The 19,162-nt window shown below is 31.9% G+C and overlaps 2 protein-coding genes and 1 long non-coding RNA gene across 5 annotated transcripts; 2 read left to right on the top strand and 1 right to left on the bottom strand.

The window, feature by feature from the left end:
- Positions 1–3,537: 3,537 nt before the first annotated feature.
- LOC144557514 (LIM domain-containing protein PLIM2b-like) lies at positions 3,538–5,194 on the bottom strand. Its single transcript, XM_078306098.1, has 5 exons — positions 4,869–5,194; positions 4,429–4,528; positions 4,288–4,307; positions 3,975–4,064; positions 3,538–3,886 (listed from the first exon to the last, which is right to left on the bottom strand). Exons 1-5 carry the CDS (start codon positions 5,001–5,003, stop codon positions 3,578–3,580), a joined length of 654 nt encoding a protein of 217 aa, XP_078162224.1. The 5' UTR covers positions 5,004–5,194; the 3' UTR covers positions 3,538–3,577.
- An 8,260-nt stretch (positions 5,195–13,454) lies between these two features.
- LOC144557510 (DEAD-box ATP-dependent RNA helicase 8-like) lies at positions 13,455–19,161 on the top strand. 3 transcript variants are annotated; one of them, XR_013512682.1, is made up of 10 exons: positions 13,455–14,139; positions 14,569–14,629; positions 15,121–15,355; positions 16,208–16,446; positions 16,797–17,048; positions 17,640–17,820; positions 18,142–18,230; positions 18,324–18,397; positions 18,499–18,654; positions 18,773–19,161. XR_013512682.1 is itself a non-coding variant. In XM_078306096.1 (10 exons), the coding sequence occupies exons 1-9, from the start codon at positions 13,733–13,735 to the stop codon at positions 18,575–18,577; spliced, it is 1,617 nt and encodes a 538-aa protein (XP_078162222.1). In that variant the 5' UTR covers positions 13,508–13,732; the 3' UTR covers positions 18,578–18,625; positions 18,773–19,161. The 3 variants fall into 3 exon arrangements, 1 of the variants encoding a protein (XP_078162222.1); XM_078306096.1 differs by having other exon boundaries at positions 13,508–14,139; positions 18,499–18,625; XR_013512681.1 differs by having other exon boundaries at positions 13,517–14,139; positions 18,499–18,673.
- Positions 14,704–15,033, top strand: LOC144557512 (uncharacterized). Its single transcript, XR_013512683.1, has 2 exons — positions 14,704–14,819; positions 14,853–15,033. It is a non-coding gene; the product is annotated as an uncharacterized LOC144557512 (long non-coding RNA).
- Position 19,162: the final 1 nt, after the last annotated feature.

The raw sequence follows: 19,162 nt of genomic DNA, 5'->3' as shown, positions 1-19,162 counted from the left end.
AATTAAAATTGCGCAGTGAAAATCAATGAATTTTAATGGAAAAATAGTAAATTACGCAGTTCTAAAAATATTGTTGTAAAAATACCGTACATTTTAAGGAAAATTCATGAATATTGTAAAAATATTGTAAAATATTTTCACAATAATCCTTAATATTTACAATATTTTTAAAATATTGTAAATTTACAATATTTAAAGGATTTTATAATATTTTGAGGAATTTTGTAAATTTCAACTGTTGTAAAAATATTGTAAATTTTTTCTTAATTTTTCGCAAGGTTCTAAATTGTATTTATAGAGGCATATATAGCGGGGAGATTCTAATTAAATAGCTTTTGTACCGGCTTTAGAAATGATTTTGGTACCATTTAGTCTAACTGATTTACTTACAAGTAAAATTATTAAAACACATCATTTTTTTTTTAACCAAACTGTCCATCAGCACTGTTACACAAACCTTTGTAGTGAAATACTTAATTTTCATATTGTATGGGCATTCATTTTTAGGCTAATTTTTTTTTCCTGACAATAGATAACATAGGAAAATTATTATCACTCCGTTAAATTCACTTTTACTATTAGCTGAAGTGTTTTTTTTTTTTTTTCTAGCATGAGCGTGGTTACGGTACGTACCATGTGACCATGTCCTGATGTCCATACCGGTTATTAAATTAACAAGATATGTGTAGTGTGGAAAAAACGTGCCGTGCCGTGACCAAGTGAGCAGTGATCCGTGTCGTGCCGTGTTGTGACCAAAATGTTAGGGGTGCATGGTCACGGCAAGTGAGTCACGGCGTGACTCACGTGCCGTGACCATTCGCGTGCCGTGTCCAAACGTGACCGGTCACGTTTCTCACGTTTAACTATTTTTCATAATTTAAGTTAGTTTAACTATTTCTCACGTTTCTCACATTCATGGTCCTAATTATACGTGACTCGCGTGAATACGTGTCGTGCCGTGCCGTGCCGTGACCAAAGTGTCACGCGAATGGTCACGGCACGCGACACGCGAGTCACGGTACGGAATAGTAACACGTGCCGTGCCGTAACCATGCATGCATTCCGTGACGGAGCCGGCTCCGCCATGCCATTTTTCCCACACTATCATTTGTGTTTTATCATTATTCGAAATTGTCAGAAATAAATATTTCTATGTGATATTAGATTAAGAATCATTGACTTGTACCGGCTTTAGAAATGATTTTGAAAATTTATTAAAACACGGCATTTTTTTCTAAGCATCGAGTACAAAATTCAATAAATTTACCTCTTCATTGTTATAAGCATCGAGTACAAAATTCAGTCTCAGAAATGTCTACATATGCCACCATTGCTCAAGCTCTATTTTCATATGCCACCATTGATGATGATTGATGAAGGAAGACTACATATGCCACCATTGCTCAAGCTCTATTTTCATAATTTTGTGCGATACAGAAGTGGTTTTAACTTTTAAGTAAGGATTTGAGAAGGGGAGAAACTGGAGGGGAGGTTTTAGATAACCAACGACTCAACAAGGAATTGTATCACCCATGGTAACAGAATATTTCAATTTAGATCTCGACCATCAAATCGGAATCCGCACGATTATTAAAGTAGACAGATCCCATCGAACGGTACTTATCTAAAAGGAAATATTTTGTTACCTCAGAGGATACGGATACAACAGGGAGGGGTTTTGGCTCATTATAACCGTCTGCACCGAAATAAAAACTGAGACTGATATTTGTCTTTCGGTGTACACATTAATTATTGAACCAGACTAAATTAAATCACGGCGATGGAGATGGAGATGTAAGTTATTAGTTGTAAAACAATTCAAAAAGTTATTAATCAATTTTCAAAGATGAAGAAAGTTAAATATCACTAGCATTTTTCACATGAAAAACTTAAATGTTATTAGTGCTTTAAATAACAATGGGACATGAGTTGCATGATAATATCATCCCAATGTGTTGAGGCATTGCTTGTTAAATATCATTTCTAAAAAAATATTTTAATGAAAAATAAATTTTATATAATATAAAATAAGACATTTTATTATTTTATTTTATATGTAAATTTTGTGCTATAATTTTTTCTAATTTTTTTCCTTTTGTGTTTTCACTGTTTTGTTTTATTGTTAAATTAAATTAAAAAAACTAATATTAAACCGCAACAAACATTTTTTTTTGTAAAATACACATGATAAAATAGGGATTTAATACGTATCAAAAAAAGAAATTAATTAATTTTTTGACGTACATGATTAAAATTTTAAGAATTATAAGAATTGACTTAATAATCCCACGTCCTTCTAAATTCGTCTCTTACTATAATGCACGTCAAAAACTAGACATTATGTAACAGGAAACAAGTGATGGGGCGTTATAATGGTTATTATTTGCTTTTTAAATTTTAAGCACTTAACTATTTTTATATATATTCTACATGATAAAATAGGAAGCAATTAAACGCAAATTAATTTGTATATTGCTTATAATAGAGCAATAGTTGGAGGAGGCCGCGCCCTTCACCCAAGAAGAAAAAAAAGAGGAGAAACCTTAGCTGTCGCTGTTCTCTTCTTTCTCTTTCACTTTTCTCCATTTCATTCCTCCCACTTCTAGTTTTCTTTCTTCAGCATATTGATATCCTTCCCTCTCTCTCATCTCTATCTCCTCAAACGAAAAAGAGAATGAGGAAGAGGGGAGGGAGACGAGCCGAGCAAAACTGAAAATGCAATAGTGTCCATCACGACAAAATTTTAATAGTGTTTGTGTTATAATAATAAATTTTGTTGTAATTTTAATAGTGTTTGTGTTATAATAATAAATTTTGTTGTTTTTATATCAGCTCCCGGAATGTATATATGTCAAAAATTAGGTAAAAGAGGGATAAATGGAATTATTGAATAATATAATGTATATTATATACTTTTGAATTATGAATGTTGTAAGTATCTGTATCATAACTAACACAATATTAATTTGTATCTATATCCAATATATTATTCTTGCATCTTATGTTGGAAAAAAACGGATGACATTTTTGTTGATTGGTTTCTAATGTGAAATAATGATTAATAGTAACACATCTCCATTCTTATATTAAGCACGTAAATGTCTTGATTTGGTTACAATTTTGATTAAAAGATAAAAATTGGAATTGAATATCAACCATCCGATTAAATATTCTAATTCTATGCATTTTTTATGTTGTTTTACGTGTAAAAGTCTAAATTTATTTAGACACGTACTCACCACACATACTTTTTTTATGCAAATTGTGTCATCTTTCTGATTGGTCATGATTTCATTCTATTTTTTTAAATATCATTGAAATTTTTTAAAATTGATTGATAATTGATTCATCATATCTTCTTTTCTTTGTATTTTGTATATCATTTAAGAAATGTTACTTGTCATTTAATATGACATTTATAATATAACGTACTCGCCACACATACTCGCTACACACAGACACGATACTATAACGCCTTTATAAAATATCAGATATTTTATTGGATAGATTTCTAAATAATACAAAGATATTCATTACCACGAATTATCAAATGAAATTAATTAATTAATCCCCTCAATTAAGCAGCTAATGGCTCTGCCACCACTTGTGTAACCTCTGGTGCCACCCCCAATACAGGGGCCACCTCGGGTGCCTCGGTCTCAACCGGTGCAGCCACACGGGCCTCTTCGGTTGAGACGATCATTTCTTTCTTGGAAACACATTTGAGAAGGTGGTTGTAGCAACCCTTCTCCTTAAACAATTGCGCGAAATGAATCTTGCAGTAGAGGGTGCCTTGGAGCGCTGCATAGTTCGAGGTCGTCAGGAGACAACCGCCGTGAGAGCATTTGAAGCACGTCTTGTGGTATTGCTCTCCCTCCACGCTCAACTGCGAATTTTTTTATATCAAACACTTGATTAATTGAGCATTGTAAATTTAGATTGAAACTAATTAATGGAATGAATGAAATATATACCTTTTCCAAGGGATACACAGTCTTTTTACAGGTTGAGCATTTGTCTTGGGTTCCACTGAATAGTGATGATAACTTGCTTGGAGTTCTTGTCTATTATCAAAATTAAAATGAAGATAGAATAAAATTAATACAGTATTAATCAAAGTTCTAAATAACATTAATAGCATAATAGCTTTTAAGGTCCGAAAAAACTATAGCGCAGCTGTTGCGCACCTTTAGCTACCTATTTAGAATGCTGGTATTAATTAAAAGAAGGAACATATATAGGAAAACATAATTATTGTCTTTTCAAATTACAAAGGGATGAAATTACCATTTCTCTCTTCTCGGCACCTGCATTGAGAAACAAAACGGTACATAAATTAGCTTTTGTCATTTTCATTTGATAGTGGTTGAGATCAAATTAAATTAATGAAGCATTCTTTTGTTATTTTGAAAGGAACAGTTGTTGAACCTGAAGGGAACTTTTTGGTGAAAGAACCAGTCTCCTTGAAGAGCTGCTCAAAGTGTGGTTTGCAGTACAACACCCCTTCCATTGAAGAGTAGTTGCACATCTGTAGTATTAATTAACACCCAAGAAATGAGAAATAATGAGAGAAAAAAATGCTTTGTCCAAATAAAATTCTCTTTCTATATATAAATTCTCAATTAAGGGCAAAAGAGAAGATATGAAATCGGTATATGTCGAGAGCCAGACTTTCAAACTATAGAGATCAATTTTACAGTATTTATAGTATTTTATCCAAAATTATATAGAAAATTAAATATAAATATAGAGATTATAAAAATAAATGGGGTCAACTGACTCCCATTTTCTATTAGTGACTGCGTCACTGATGCCGAGCTATATATCATGAATGTCATCGATCATGCAATGTAATGTGGATTACGTACCGAAAGTGTGCCTTTGCAATGGCTGCACTTGAAGCAGGTCTTGTGGTAAGGCACGCCATCGGCTGAAAGAAGATCGACGAAATGCACCGTCTTGTCGCAAGTCTTGCACTTGTCCATTGTACCGCTGAACGACATTTTTTTTTCCTTTTATACAAAAGAATTAACAAACCCAATTCCAAATTATGCCAAGAATTAAAATTATTTAATTCAAATGGCTATTTGGAATTAGGAGAGTTTTAATTTTGATCTTCTCCTTTTGTTTTCTTTTAAATTTTTGCCAAATCAATCTGCTACAATGAAGAGCAGATGACAGGCAAAAGGGAGAGGTGAGTACTAATTTGTGAATGGCAATACATGATTTAAATAAGAGGGGTGAAATCTAATTTTGTGATAAAATCATCAAACAATTTTGATAGCTTGTGAGAAAATGTAGGAGGTAGAGGGTTTGTTAGCCACAAATTAGACTTTGCCATGCTGGAAAATGGATCACAGATTTGAATTTTATGGATTACGTTCTTTGCAATCAAAATGCTAAGTTGGGTTGCTATAATTGGCGATTGAATTCAAATTTCATTTCGCGTGTAAGGAGAGACATCACAGTTATTTATGTCACATATATTAAATATTCAACTTATTGATTTTTTTGAATTAGGTTAAATTGACCATTAATAGCAGTAATTTTCAAATGTGCCTCGTAGACCAGAAATTTTTATTTATACCATATTCCAAAAAAAAAAAAAATCAAAAAACTACGTTTTATGGGGAATTCCAAAAATATCAGGGCTGTTAATTCAATCTACGGCTCCATTCTTGGAGGGCCGCAAATTAAATTGAAGGCTTCCAAAAAATGCACTATAATATACTGATATTTAGGTTTTTGGAGGTCTCCAATTCAATCTGCGCCCTCCAAGAATGAGACCGCAGATTGAATTGGAGACCCTGAACTTTTTTGAATTATCCAATTTCAGAGGTGTTTTGGTTTTTTTTTTTAAATGGTATTAATAAAAATTATAGCTAGGAGACCATGTTTCACGTGATATGTGAAAAAATGAAAACAAATTGTCTGAATTGTAAACATATGCATTTAGAAATATGTATTAATTACATGTGCTTAGATCTTTATATATATATATATATATATATAGATAGATAGATAGATAGATAGATAGATAGGCTAATGTGCTTTCGGTAGCATATGGGCTGAAATACACACGGTCCAAATTTGAAATTTCAAAATTCAAAAAGTCGATCTGAACCGTTCATCTTGTTCTCCATATTAATATGTGCTTGGAGACCAAATTTTACATTTTTCTGAATTTTTTTACTATTTATTAAGCCACTTTGAAAATCGCTAATCCAACGGTTTTACTGTTTTGTTAAGCCACCGTTGGATCAGCAATTTTCAAAGTGGCTTAATAAATAGTAAAAAAATTCAGAAAAATATAAAATTTGGTCTCCAAGCACATATTAATATGGAGAACAAGATGAACGGTTCAGATCAACTTTTTGAATTTTGAAATTTCAAATTTGGACCGTATGTATTTCGGCCCATATGTTACCAAAACCACATTAGCCTATCTCTCTCTCTCTATATATATATATAGAGAGAGAGAGAGAGAGTTGAGCTAAAATGAGCCATGACTCATTTTAGGCATTTTGAAAATTTAAACAACCGATCCGAACCGTTCATCTTGTTCTCCATATTGAAATGTGCCTGGAGACCAAATTTTATATTTTTTGGAATTTGTTTACTATTTATTAAGCATTTTTTAAAATTGCTGATCCGATGGTCCAGAAAATTTTACTGTTTTTACTGTTTACAGCAAAACAGTAATTTTCAAAAATACTTAATAAATAGTAAAAAAATTTCAAAAAATGTAAAATGTGGTCTCCAAGCACATTTCAATATGGAGATCACATCTAACGGTTCGGATCGGTCGTTTGGACTTTCAAAATGAAAATACGGTGTGGAGTACAAACGCTTGGTGAGCCATGGCTCACCCAAGTCAACCTCTCTATATATATATATATTGTGAATTATTGTGGCTAAAAAAAATTGTAATGTTACATATATAAAAAAAAGCAAGATCTGCACAAAAAATACTCCAAAATGTGACTTATATATTAGAAACATCTACCGTGTGAAATTTGGTCAAGGAGATGTAAAAAAAAAACGAGCAGCCCAAAAATAACAAGTTTAAGTGTTTAACTCAACATAAGACAAAGAAGAGATAAACTCAACTCAAATATATAATTTTCGTAATAATTTAAAGGTTTCCTTACAAATTGAGTTTGACTTCTTTTATAAGTCCCTTTTACCACCTAAGTGTTACCTAAACATTAATGCTATTTTAACTTTTTTTTTTAATTCCAAAAACATTCTTAATAACCTCTCAAGACTCAAAAGACCTTTTTAGAAACCCACAAAATATAACTTGAAATAACATAATATAAACTCTCTTTTAATCATATTAATAACACACGTAAACTCATATCTAACTAATTTATGACACACATACTTTAAACTGACCTGTTATATTGGAACACGCCTATTTTATCACAAGGCATGTTTATGATAAAACTCAAAATATGAAAGTTATAGAAATTTTGTAAGATTTCCACATAATTTTGAATCACCTTAATTTGAGCTTGTATGAGAGTTATGATCATATTATTGACAAATGTCAATATGTTCAGAAAACAGTCCAGAGAGCATGGTCCATTGCTGACTCAAATTAAATTAATATTTTACCTTTTCAAATTCCTCCTCTTTATATTTTTGGGCCAATATCACAATACCACAAATGTTAAATATTGTTCCCTGTACGGTAGAAATGTCAATTTGTCCACAAAATTTCAATGCTAGTAGAAATTTGAAAACAGTTTTGGGTGAACTTAAAAGAATATCTATAGTTTGTACTTAATATTGGTTATGAAAGCCCACAAACTGCGCCGTATCCTTTCATGTACCGGACAAAGTACAATATTCTCGGCCAGATAAAAAATAATACAATACCTATTTAGATATAGAGAATCTGTATTAAAATCTGTGTTAGATTAAAATTGACGACTCAGATCTCTCATTGTACTTGTTTATGGCTCTGAATATTAAAGTAGAGAAAATGATAAAAGATAACTATCTCTTATCTCTTGTTCATATATTTTCATATTCAATACAATCTTATGAAGTCTCCGTTTATTTGTTAGAAATTATAAATAATAAACATTTAAATTAATTTTATTAATAAATGCAGAAAATGAACAATATTTTTTTTAGAAGAAAAATTGAAGTGATTAATAACCGGATATTATCCGACCGTATCCGCATCCGTATCCGAAAATTAAATACGGATATCCGAATATCCGTGCGGATACGGATACAGATATGGTTTCAAATTTTAATTATCTGTATCCGAATACTAGATATATACCATATAGTTTACCATAAATTATGAAAATATTCATGTATATATCTACGGATATCCGACATCCGATCTGTATCTACATGTATCCGTTTAATATCCGATCCGTATCCGTAAATTAAAAGCGGATATGGATATGATTTTACCACTATCCGATCCATATATGATCCGTTTGCACCCTTACCATCCATTCATTGTTTATTCATAACAATAACATCATAATTCAACAAATAAAAATACACCCAAAAATGTGTAATAAAGCTAAGGGGGAACTTCATGTATAACCCTAAAAAACTTTAAAATTACATATTTTTCCCTCTAAACTTTGAAATTACGTCCTTCCTCCTCTAAACTTCCAAAACTCACAAATTTATCAATTTTATTGTCTTTTATATTAAAACTCATTTTAAATTTATAAAATACTCATTTTACCCTTTATTAAAAGCATAAAAAAATGTGTAGCTTGTTTAAGAGAAATGTCGGACCCTTTACTCTTTATAAAATATCTATTTTTCCCTCAAAATCCGGATAGCCATTATACCCTTTTACCCTTTATAAAATATCCATTATACCCTAAAAAAATAGATCAAATATAAAACTGACATTTTTGTAAACAAGCTATAATTTTTTTATGTTTTTAATAAAGGATAAATAAGTAATTTATAAATATATAATTAGTTTTAATATAAAAGACAATAAAATGGATAAATTTGTGAGTTTTATAAGTTTGGAGTGGAATATGTAATTTTGACATTTTTGAGGGGTACAAATGAAATTCCTCCTTGGGGTCTGCCCCAGATGGAAAAACGGAGGGAATTAAGAAGACGGAGGAAAAAGGTTAAAAGGAACTAAAAAAAAAGAGTTAGGCTGGGGTGCTATGGATAGCATAGTGGCCTCTATGCTACGGCTCAATATTCGAGTTTTCAAAATCCAAACGGTCGATCCGAATCGTTCATCTTATTCTCCATATTAATATCTGCTTGGAGACCAAATTTTACATTTTTCTGAATTTTTTTACTATTTATTAAGTATTTTACAAAATTGTTGATCCAACGGTGGCTGCACAAAACAGTAAAACCGTTGGATTAGCGATTTTCAAAGTGGCTTAATAAATAGTAAAAAAATTCAGAAAATTATAAAATTTGGTCTCCAAGCAAATATTAATATGGAGAATAAGATGAACGGTTCGGATCGACCGTTTGAATTTTGAAAACTCGAATATTGAGCCGTAGCATAGAGGCCACTATGCTATCCATAGCACCCCAGCCTAACTCAAAAAAAAATTAAAGGGAACAAAGGGCAATGGAAGAGGGAGAGAGTGAACCATATGTAGAAAAGTGACAAGTTTGTTCACTCTAAAATCAGAGTATAGAGGAGCTAAACCGTTTCCTTACTTTCTCTTTTCTTTTCATTACATGATTTGTTTTTGGAGCGTACACCCTGATGCCAACATATTTATATACTGGATTATTTCGAATCATTTAGTAATTAGTACAAATGAAGTTGACAATGTCAGACATAATATTAAGGAGCTGCATTCGTATTTTAATAATACTTTCAGTACCATCAAAATTGAAATGGCACCAAAAACTTCTTTCAAGTTCCATTTTAAATAAACTGAGAGTTTTAGTTAAACACGATATGATGTGTCAATACTTCCGTGTAATTTGTATTTGTGGAATACATACGTCGGTTATCAATGCAATTTTAAATGGTAATTAATGAGCAAAAGGGACTTGCTATTGATTTTTCTACTGACAATATTTTTTGTCCTTTACAACAAATTCAGGTTGTTAAGTTTCATCCTCACAATTTAAGGATAACAATGCATATTTGTAAATTAGACATGACGAAGCGGATCTTATTTGCAAACTTGTTATACAAACATTTAAAATCTACTCTAAGTTACAACTTACAAGTCCCGATTTGTTTCATTAATTAATAATTCATAGAGGAAAATCTTGATATATGACATATTAAAAAACAATGTTTTGACGCTAGCTGTCATCTTTTAAAAATTTAATTTGCAAATGCAATTGATAATACTACTCCTAATTTTATTTATTCAATTAGTGTATTGAGAATTTGAATTTGGTTTAAGTTGGCTCTCCCTTTAATTACAAGTGAAGTCCTTTGAATTCTCCAAGGCAGGTTTCTATTTTTTCAGTTTCAGAATACCTTCAAATTTTGCCCTTATATATTAAGGATCTTCTGTGGCGAGAACTATACATGAACAACGTGACGAAACAAATACACTGGTTATACAGTCCGAAACTACCCATTTCATTCATATTCACCGCACCATTCAGTAAAAATTCAATGAGACGAGACAAAAGACGCATGTGGTGGTGGATCAGCATCCGCTGCTTTTCTCAAGAGAAAAGCAGGAACATGCTATCCTTTTTACTCTCTATCTCTCAGTTCAAAGAGGCGGAGAGAAAAAAAGAGGAGAGAGAGACGAAGGAGAGAGATAGAGAGAAGAGTAAAGAATAGCAGGGATTTGAAGAGCAATTGATTTCATTCCTGTGGTGGTTGCCACACGTAGTCCGCTACTCTCGAACCACAACATGTTAACGCACTGCAAGTCGGTTGAATTCGCAAGCTCTGAGATATCTCAAATTTTGCATGACTTTTTGGAAAATCACAACCGTTCAAATACTAATGCACAACATCAAAGCTTAAATAATACTGGCCCCCGCGCTTTCCCCGAGTCGGCATCGCACACGTCGGTCACGCAAAATATGAGATATCTCAGAGAATACGCACTCGAGTCGGTTGTGACATGTAGGGACCCGACGTGGCGGAAAATTGTGTAGTTTTCGTCTACAGGAATGTAATTAGTTATTTTAATACTAACAACACAAAAGGTAATACAAATATCGACACAACTTTTTAAATGACTAAAAGGACCTTTTTAATACGTTTTTGCGCAAATAGAAAATATTGACTTGTACAAGTTGAGTTTTATTTTTTTTAACTTTATATCTTCGAACCTGAACAACTGATTAATTTAAGTTTTTTTATTTTTTTCATAATGTTCTTCTAATCATTACGAGTAAAAGGAATCCAATATTAAATATATTTGAGCATATTCTTTTTTAACATAGTGATAATTTTTCATTATTTTCTTCATTGCGAACTCAAATTGAGGATTTTTTTTTTCTTGCATAAATTCCGTTATATTTTAGAAAAATTGTGACGGTATCATTTTCAATTCGTGAATTGCACAATTATTTTTATAAGTACTTCATACATTTCTGAACTTTATTTAAAAATTTACTAAACTAATTTAGCTAACCATAAATTTCTTGTTTTGTTTGTATTACGTAATTGTTTTAGAGAAATGTTCTGGTACCCCGAGCCATCATATCCGAGCGCGTCTTTCAAGTAATTTAACAAAAAAACCTTCCAATATTATCTAACTTCTATTTCCAGCACTAATATCTAAACATTTAAAGTTATGTTTATAATATTTTAAAATGTTATTCGCAAGTATATAAACCTCTATCTGAAATCATTTTTAGATAGTTTTAACTTTTAACTACTTTTGTCTTCAAGCCAAAAAATGAAATATTATTTTCACCCACTCTTTTTTTATTTTTTCTCTGATCATTATAATTTATTTTTTTGACGATCCGTGATGAATTTTACGAATCTAAAACTCATGAGCACTTTCAATTTTCAAGTTTTTAAATCTCAATCTATAACCATTAAAATTTTCAAAGCTTTCTGCATGGGGATATGCTTTGTAAATGCAGTATTCTTGTTGAGGTTTATATGCTTTGAAGTGTTATTGTTGAGGTTTAAATTCTCTGTACATGAGATTTATATATTTTATTCTAGAGATTTAAAGTGTTATTAATGAGGTTTATATGCTTGTACATGAGGATTATATGCTTGTAAACAGAGATTTAAATTATTTTGAAGCAAAATAAAAAAAATTAAAAGTCACAGAAATTTAAAATAGTAAAAAAATTACGACACAAATATAACTTGAAAGTTATTCTTCATTGATTTCATTTGAAAGAGAAAATCGAATAAAAAACGTTCATATTTTTATATTCGTAAAATTGATTACGGATTGTCGAGAAAATGAATGAGAATGATCAGAGAAAAAATAAAATAAATTGGGTGAAATGAATCTTTCCTTTTTTTGGCTTGAAAACAAAAGTAGTTAGAAGTCAAAACTACATAGATTTAGAATTTTAATGCTTACAAATAGATGTTTAAATGCTTGCGAGTATCATTGTAAAATATTATAAACAGAACTTTATATGTTTGGATATTAGCCCTAGAAATGAAAGTTATATAACATTGGAAGTTTTTTTGTTAAATTACTTGGGGGACGCACTCGGAGGTTTTGTTTGGGTACAATTATTAGGCTCCAAAAAAAATCTTTCTTTTAGACATTTTTTTTATCATTGTAGTTTTTTAAGCTTTAGTATTTTTGCATTGCGTTGCATTATTATTAAATTTATTGTTGGTATTGTTTTTGAATTCAATTAAAATTATTGAAATAATTTTCTCTCTTAATAATAGATGTGACTATGTTTATTACGTGTTTATTGAAAACAAATTTTAGTTAAAAAATATTGCAAATTTTTCCTGAAAATTTATATATTTTTTTTCTTATATAATATTTCATTGATTATATTTATCAGGGAGAATTTGTATACATTCTCTATTTTTTGTTCGGTGTCAAACCGTCAATGACCCGTAATTCTCTCAAGTATCTTATTATTAGGCGATACAACTCCATCATATATTCATATGTCGCGCCTGATAGATTATATCTTAATCATTTTTACCTTCGGCTGTGAATCTGTGATTGTATTATGATAGCAATGAGGGGCCAATGAAGAAAAAAGGAAAAAAAAAATACACGATCATTTGGATTTTGGACTAATTTGAAAAGTGGGGTAAGAAACAAACTTTATAGTTTATTCCATCCATTACATCATTTTATCCAAACGAAATGATTCTTTGTGACTTGTCTACTGTAGGCGGAGTCCATATTCTCTGCGGTAACAGGATATTCCTTCTTAGGTTTGTCCCGTCGATCAAAATATTGTCAGTGCAGATTCTGATCGGACGGTCCAGATCTAAATATAAATATTCTGTTACCTTAGGTAATATGAATTCCTGTAGACAAACTAGCCGATCTTGCGGGGTATTTTGGTCATTTCAAGGTATGTCCTGATTTTGCATCTATCTTCTTGCCCTAAAGGCCCCTTGCCTTCTTTCGCTCTTCTCTCTTTCAAACCTCAGATCTCTCCTCCCCTCTTTTTTTTCTTCCTTTTCTCTCCTCTCCTTTGCTCGTTGTTTGAATCAATCAATCAATCAATACCTTCGTAATTTAATCGTGTTTTTTTGCTTCTTCTTTTTCAAATCTGAATTCTTTTTTCTCAATTCTGATTCTTGAGAGGAGAATAGTTAGAAAACATGAATCAAAGAAGTAGATTTCCACCAGGGATTGAGGGAGAACGCGGGAGTAACATGGGAGGAAACCGGAATACTGACAACAATTTCTATGGGAGAAACCCTAACCCTAATAACTACAACCAGCAATTACAGCCGCAATACCAGTATGTGCAGAGAAATCAGCAACCTTATTACCAGCAAAACCAGTCACATCAGCAGCCACGAAACCAATTCCGGCAAAACCAGCCGCATCAACCCCAATCACACATCCAGAGAAACCAGTCTCCGCATCTGCAGCAATCTCACTTCCATCAAAACCAGCTACATCAACAGCAACAGTGGGCCAGGAGGAATTCAAACCAGATTGCAAGTGGTTCTGGTGTTGAAATGATCAAATCTACTCCTCAGATTGGTACAATGGATTCAAGGTAAGAAGAGGATCAACAAATGCTAAGCCAAGCTGGTACAAACATCTCTGTTTAGAAGATAGATCTAGGAGAAAGGAAATGCATTTTGTAAGATCAGATAACAGTTTAAGCAGAACACTTCAAGTGTATTAGTATGCATTGGATATCCGATTTCTTGTAATTCCATTTCCATTTCTATGCTTAGTCTTATTTGCAAAATCATTAGTAATGCAATGTTGAATTCGTTTGGAAGAATTATTTGCATTATATTGCTTTGTTTTTTTTTTATTATTATAAAATGCATTGTTCTTTGTGACAGTAAGTACTTCCTTTGTTGTATATCTCTCTTACTTAATAGCCTTAATGTAATGCACAATTGTTGAAAGCTTTCTGTTACAATCAGATCTTAAACCTCCAATCACTCTGATATTTTTTTATGTTTTATTTCAGTTCTGAAAATTGGAAGGACAAGTTGAATATCCCAGTAGCTGATACAAGATTCAAGACTGAGGTGATTTATTTCTCATCTTTTGATCATATTAAAAATAATTTTTTTTAGTGTTTTAGTTAAAGTCTAATGCTTATAAAAACTTATGAAGGCTTATGTATTTAGCTTGACCAAAAAGAAAGGGAAAAAATAAATAACATATACCAGATCATGAAAAAAGTTTCATTAGGCGTGTTTAAAATTGTAATAGAAAGTATCACTTGTGCATCCTCTTTTGAAGTATCAGAACTGTTGTCCTTTCTCATCATTTCACTTGGGAGAAACATTGAGGGCAGTTTGGGCATTTTTGAAATTAAGTGTTGGTGGGGGGCATGGGCTAAGTTTTTATGTTTGGACGTGTATACATATCATTAATGTTTTTGATGTGATGGACATGCTTGATATTTTCCATGATTATGAAACCCCCCCCCCCCCCAACAACCAAAAAAACCAAAAAAAAAAAAAAACACAAACTCAAGACAGTATTATATACAGTGCCAATTCTTCTTTTGCAGGATGTAACAGCAACAAAAGGCAATGAATTTGAAGATTATTTTTTGAAAAGAGAGTTGCTAATGGGAATATTCGAGAAGGGTTACGAGAGGCCTTCTCCTATTCAAGAGGAGGCGATACCTATTGTACTTACTGGCTCTGACATTCTTGCAAGAGCTAAAAATGGGACCGGCAAGACGGCTGCCTTTTGCATTCCTGTCCTAGAAAAGATTGACAATGAGAAAAATGTCATTCAAGGTACATCACCTTATGTGCTTTCAGATTTAATCATTTTTTCATGGGAATAATATGAATAGAGATTTAAATAGTAGTTGCTCTCTCTAGAAAAATGCTTAGAATTGAATTGATTTAAACAGAAAATTTGTTTGTTGACCATAATGCAAAGAATGAGTTTTTCATAACGAGAAAGGGGATTTAAGGTTAAAACAACTGCTTTCAGGTAGAAGTGAAAGAGCAACCCGACTTACCGACCCAAAAAATCATGAATTGAACTTTATATGTTTAGTTATTGGTCATATTTTGGTTAACCTGATAAATAAATTATGGGTACAGATTTTATTAATAACATTGGGGAAAACTGGACCTGACCGGCATAACATACACTAATGTATTGAATTTTTCTCAAGAACTTTTTAGTTTCACTTTCAGTTTTCAAATATAAAAATGTCAACAAAAATGAAGATAAATTTATATTATTTGATTCAGTTTGCATATACTTTACTATCTTCAAGAGTGAAATACACTACCTAAATTTCATATGACTTGACACAATTGAATAAGTTAATATATATTTCATTAAATTGAAGTTAATTAATAGTACTGCCATATCAAAATTTGTGTTGTTCAATACAACCAGTAAAACTTGTGTAACCGACCACCTAAAAGGAATATGTATTCAGTGGTTATTAACTTTAATCGGTTAGTTACAAATTGAAAATATCGTAACCTAACTATTGTGGATGGAATTGGGGACCCATGTGAAACCCAACCCACCAGATCCATTTATACCTATTTTAAATTTATTTTGCTACAAAACCATTGCATCTTAGCAAAATTAATTGTGTATGCACGTATGTTTTGTGTGTGCAGCTGTGATTTTGGTTCCCACAAGAGAATTAGCTTTACAAACATCTCAAGTTTGTAAAGAGATAGGCAAGTACCTAAATATAGAGGTAATGGTAACTACTGGAGGCACCAGTTTGAGGGATGATATAATGCGCCTGTACCAGCCTGTTCATTTACTGGTTGGTACACCGGGACGGATACTTGACCTTACCAAGAAAGGTGTTTGTGTTCTCAAGGACTGTAGCATGGTTGTCTTGGATGAGGTACCTTTTTATTTTCATAATTTTTTTTGGGAAATGTAAAAGATAAACCAAGTATATTAAAGGGGAAAACTTTTCACTAAGGTTTTGAAAATTATACTATATTTTATCATGCTTCTATATATGTGCACTTTCTATCCCTAATGGCGTACCTTTTGTTTTAATTAGGTCCTAAACTATGAAAATAATAGTTGTAGTAATCATTTGGGTTCCAAATGTACAAACCTGACATTATTAAATTGTATTTTTTGTAAGCATGCTTTGAATTGGAATCTCCAATACTTGTTTTCTTTTCCACTTTAATATTTTTATTAACTGTGACTAACTTACCTTTCTTTACTGGAATTTTGTAGGCTGACAAGCTTCTAACACCAGAGTTTCAGGTGTCGGTAGCTGAGATGCTCAGTTTCATTCCACCAAATCGTCAAATATTACTTTTCTCAGCTACTTTCCCTGTAACTGTAAAAGACTTCAAGGATAGGTATCTACCGCGAGCCTATGTGATAAATCTCATGGATGAACTTACTCTCAAGGGTATCACCCAGTATTATGCATATGTTGAAGAGAAACAGAAAGTACACTGCCTCAACACACTGTTTTCAAAGGTAACTACTTTTCACCTTTTACAACATGAGGCCTTATAAAGAGGGGGGGGGGGGGGGGGGGGGGTTGCATGTATACCCCTCAAAAATCTCAAAATTATGTATTTCTCCCTCTAAACTTCATAATATCATATTTGATCTTCTAAATTTTAAAAACTCACAAAGTACATATTTGTCCCTAAAAAATTGTCAAATCATTTGTCCTTGGAAACCAATCAGTTAGAAGAATTTACAATTTTCTTACACAGACTACTTTTTTTTAATTTTAATAAAGGGTAAATTTGGTACTTTATAAATTTAAAATGAGTTTAAATAGGTAAGTCAATAAATTGGGTAAATTTAGTGAGGTTTTGAAATTTACAAGGGTAAATATAATATTATGAATTTTAGAGGGGGGGTACATAATTTTGAGGGGGTATACATGAAATTCCCCCATAAATAAATTATACTTGTTATGGTGGAGTCCTACGATCTTACCTTCAGCTATTGTTTTTTTTTTAATGTTATCTGGTATAGTTTTTCGTAAGAATGATCTAATGGTTAATTCGGATATGCTGTGAAGTTATAGAGCTGATTCCTTTGGTTTGGTGGCAGCTTCAAATAAATCAATCGATAATATTTTGCAACTCGGTGAACCGTGTGGAACTACTGGCTAAGAAAATTACTGAGCTCGGCTACTCGTGTTTCTACATTCACGCAAAGATGCTGCAGGATCACCGCAACCGCGTTTTTCATGATTTTCGCAATGGTGCTTGCCGAAATCTTGTTTGCACTGGTAAATTAAATACCATTTCTGATTCTTTACGCTGCTATACTTACCTTTTAAGAAATAATTTGCTCAGTACCAACCATTTTTTTTTTTAAGGTATCAGTACCAACCATTGAAAATGAATTTTTTTCAGAATGCCAATCCACTGATAGTTAATTCTAGACATTATTTGAGCATACTCTTTACAATAATATGCCATTTCCTTTAAACTAATTTTATTGTTGGATAAATAAATGTCAGCATGTCTTATTAATAATTTAATTAGCAAAGTTGCAATTATGAAAATGCCAAGTTAGCCATAAAAAAATTCTGATTTCTTGTATGCAGATCTATTCACAAGAGGTATAGATATCCAGGCTGTCAATGTCGTCATCAATTTTGACTTCCCCAAGAATGCCGAGACGTATCTTCACAGAGTATACTTTTCACATACTTCTTTATTTTTCTATCTTCAAATCTCCTTATTAATATACACATGCACATATAATTTATTGTGTTTATATTTGTAGGTTGGTCGGTCGGGAAGATACGGACACCTAGGTTTAGCTGTGAATTTGATCACCTATGAGGACCGCTTCAACTTGTAATATACATCTTTTATTTATTTATTTATTTTTTTCATTTTCATTTCACTTTTGAATTATCTGTTTAACATATCTTTTTATTTTTTGGAAACTATCACAGGTATCGTATTGAGAAAGAACTAGGGACTGAAATAAAATCCATACCACAGGAGATTGATCGAACCGTTTACTGCGGCTGATCAGCAGAGATTTTTAGGAGTTTTAGAATCTTTATCTTCTCTCTTTTTGTGAGCAAAATAAAAGGAGCTTTTCTTCTGTAAATACATCCTAATCAAGTATTAAACCTTCGTTTCTAAGCAATGTATTGTAATGCACTTTTTTAACTCGAATTGCTGGATAAAATTACTGATGCTCTCCTGTTTTTACGTGTGCAGGAATATTTACTTGCCGTCCCAAGTAGTAGTAGATGGGCTCACAGGAGGCAAAAACAAAACAAAATTTACTGTCTGACACCAGTTCTTCATTTACTTGGGTTGACGTGGGACCCTGATTTGTTACATTTAAATGATTCCCCCTATATTAGATAGGATGTGAATGGCTCTCCAGCAAAAACTTCCATTTTAGTGTTTCTATTTACGTAATTTCAGAGTACAAAGTGATGATGCATTTGCTTTTAGATTTGGGTTCTCTTCTTTTTCTTTTAAGCTCAAGTGATCTGTTTAAGTGTACCTGTGCGGTATTGTTGTTTCTTAGTTATTTGGACATGTTTGTTTGTGTTGCTAGAGATGAAAAAAAGATTATGTTCTTATTTTTTGAGAATAACG

This window comes from Carex rostrata, chromosome 7 (assembly GCF_964058835.1).
Source record: "Carex rostrata chromosome 7, lpCarRost1.2, whole genome shotgun sequence".
In the NCBI taxonomy this organism is placed as follows: Eukaryota; Viridiplantae; Streptophyta; class Magnoliopsida; order Poales; family Cyperaceae; genus Carex; species Carex rostrata.
This window is presented reverse-complemented; position numbering and strand designations above follow the sequence as displayed.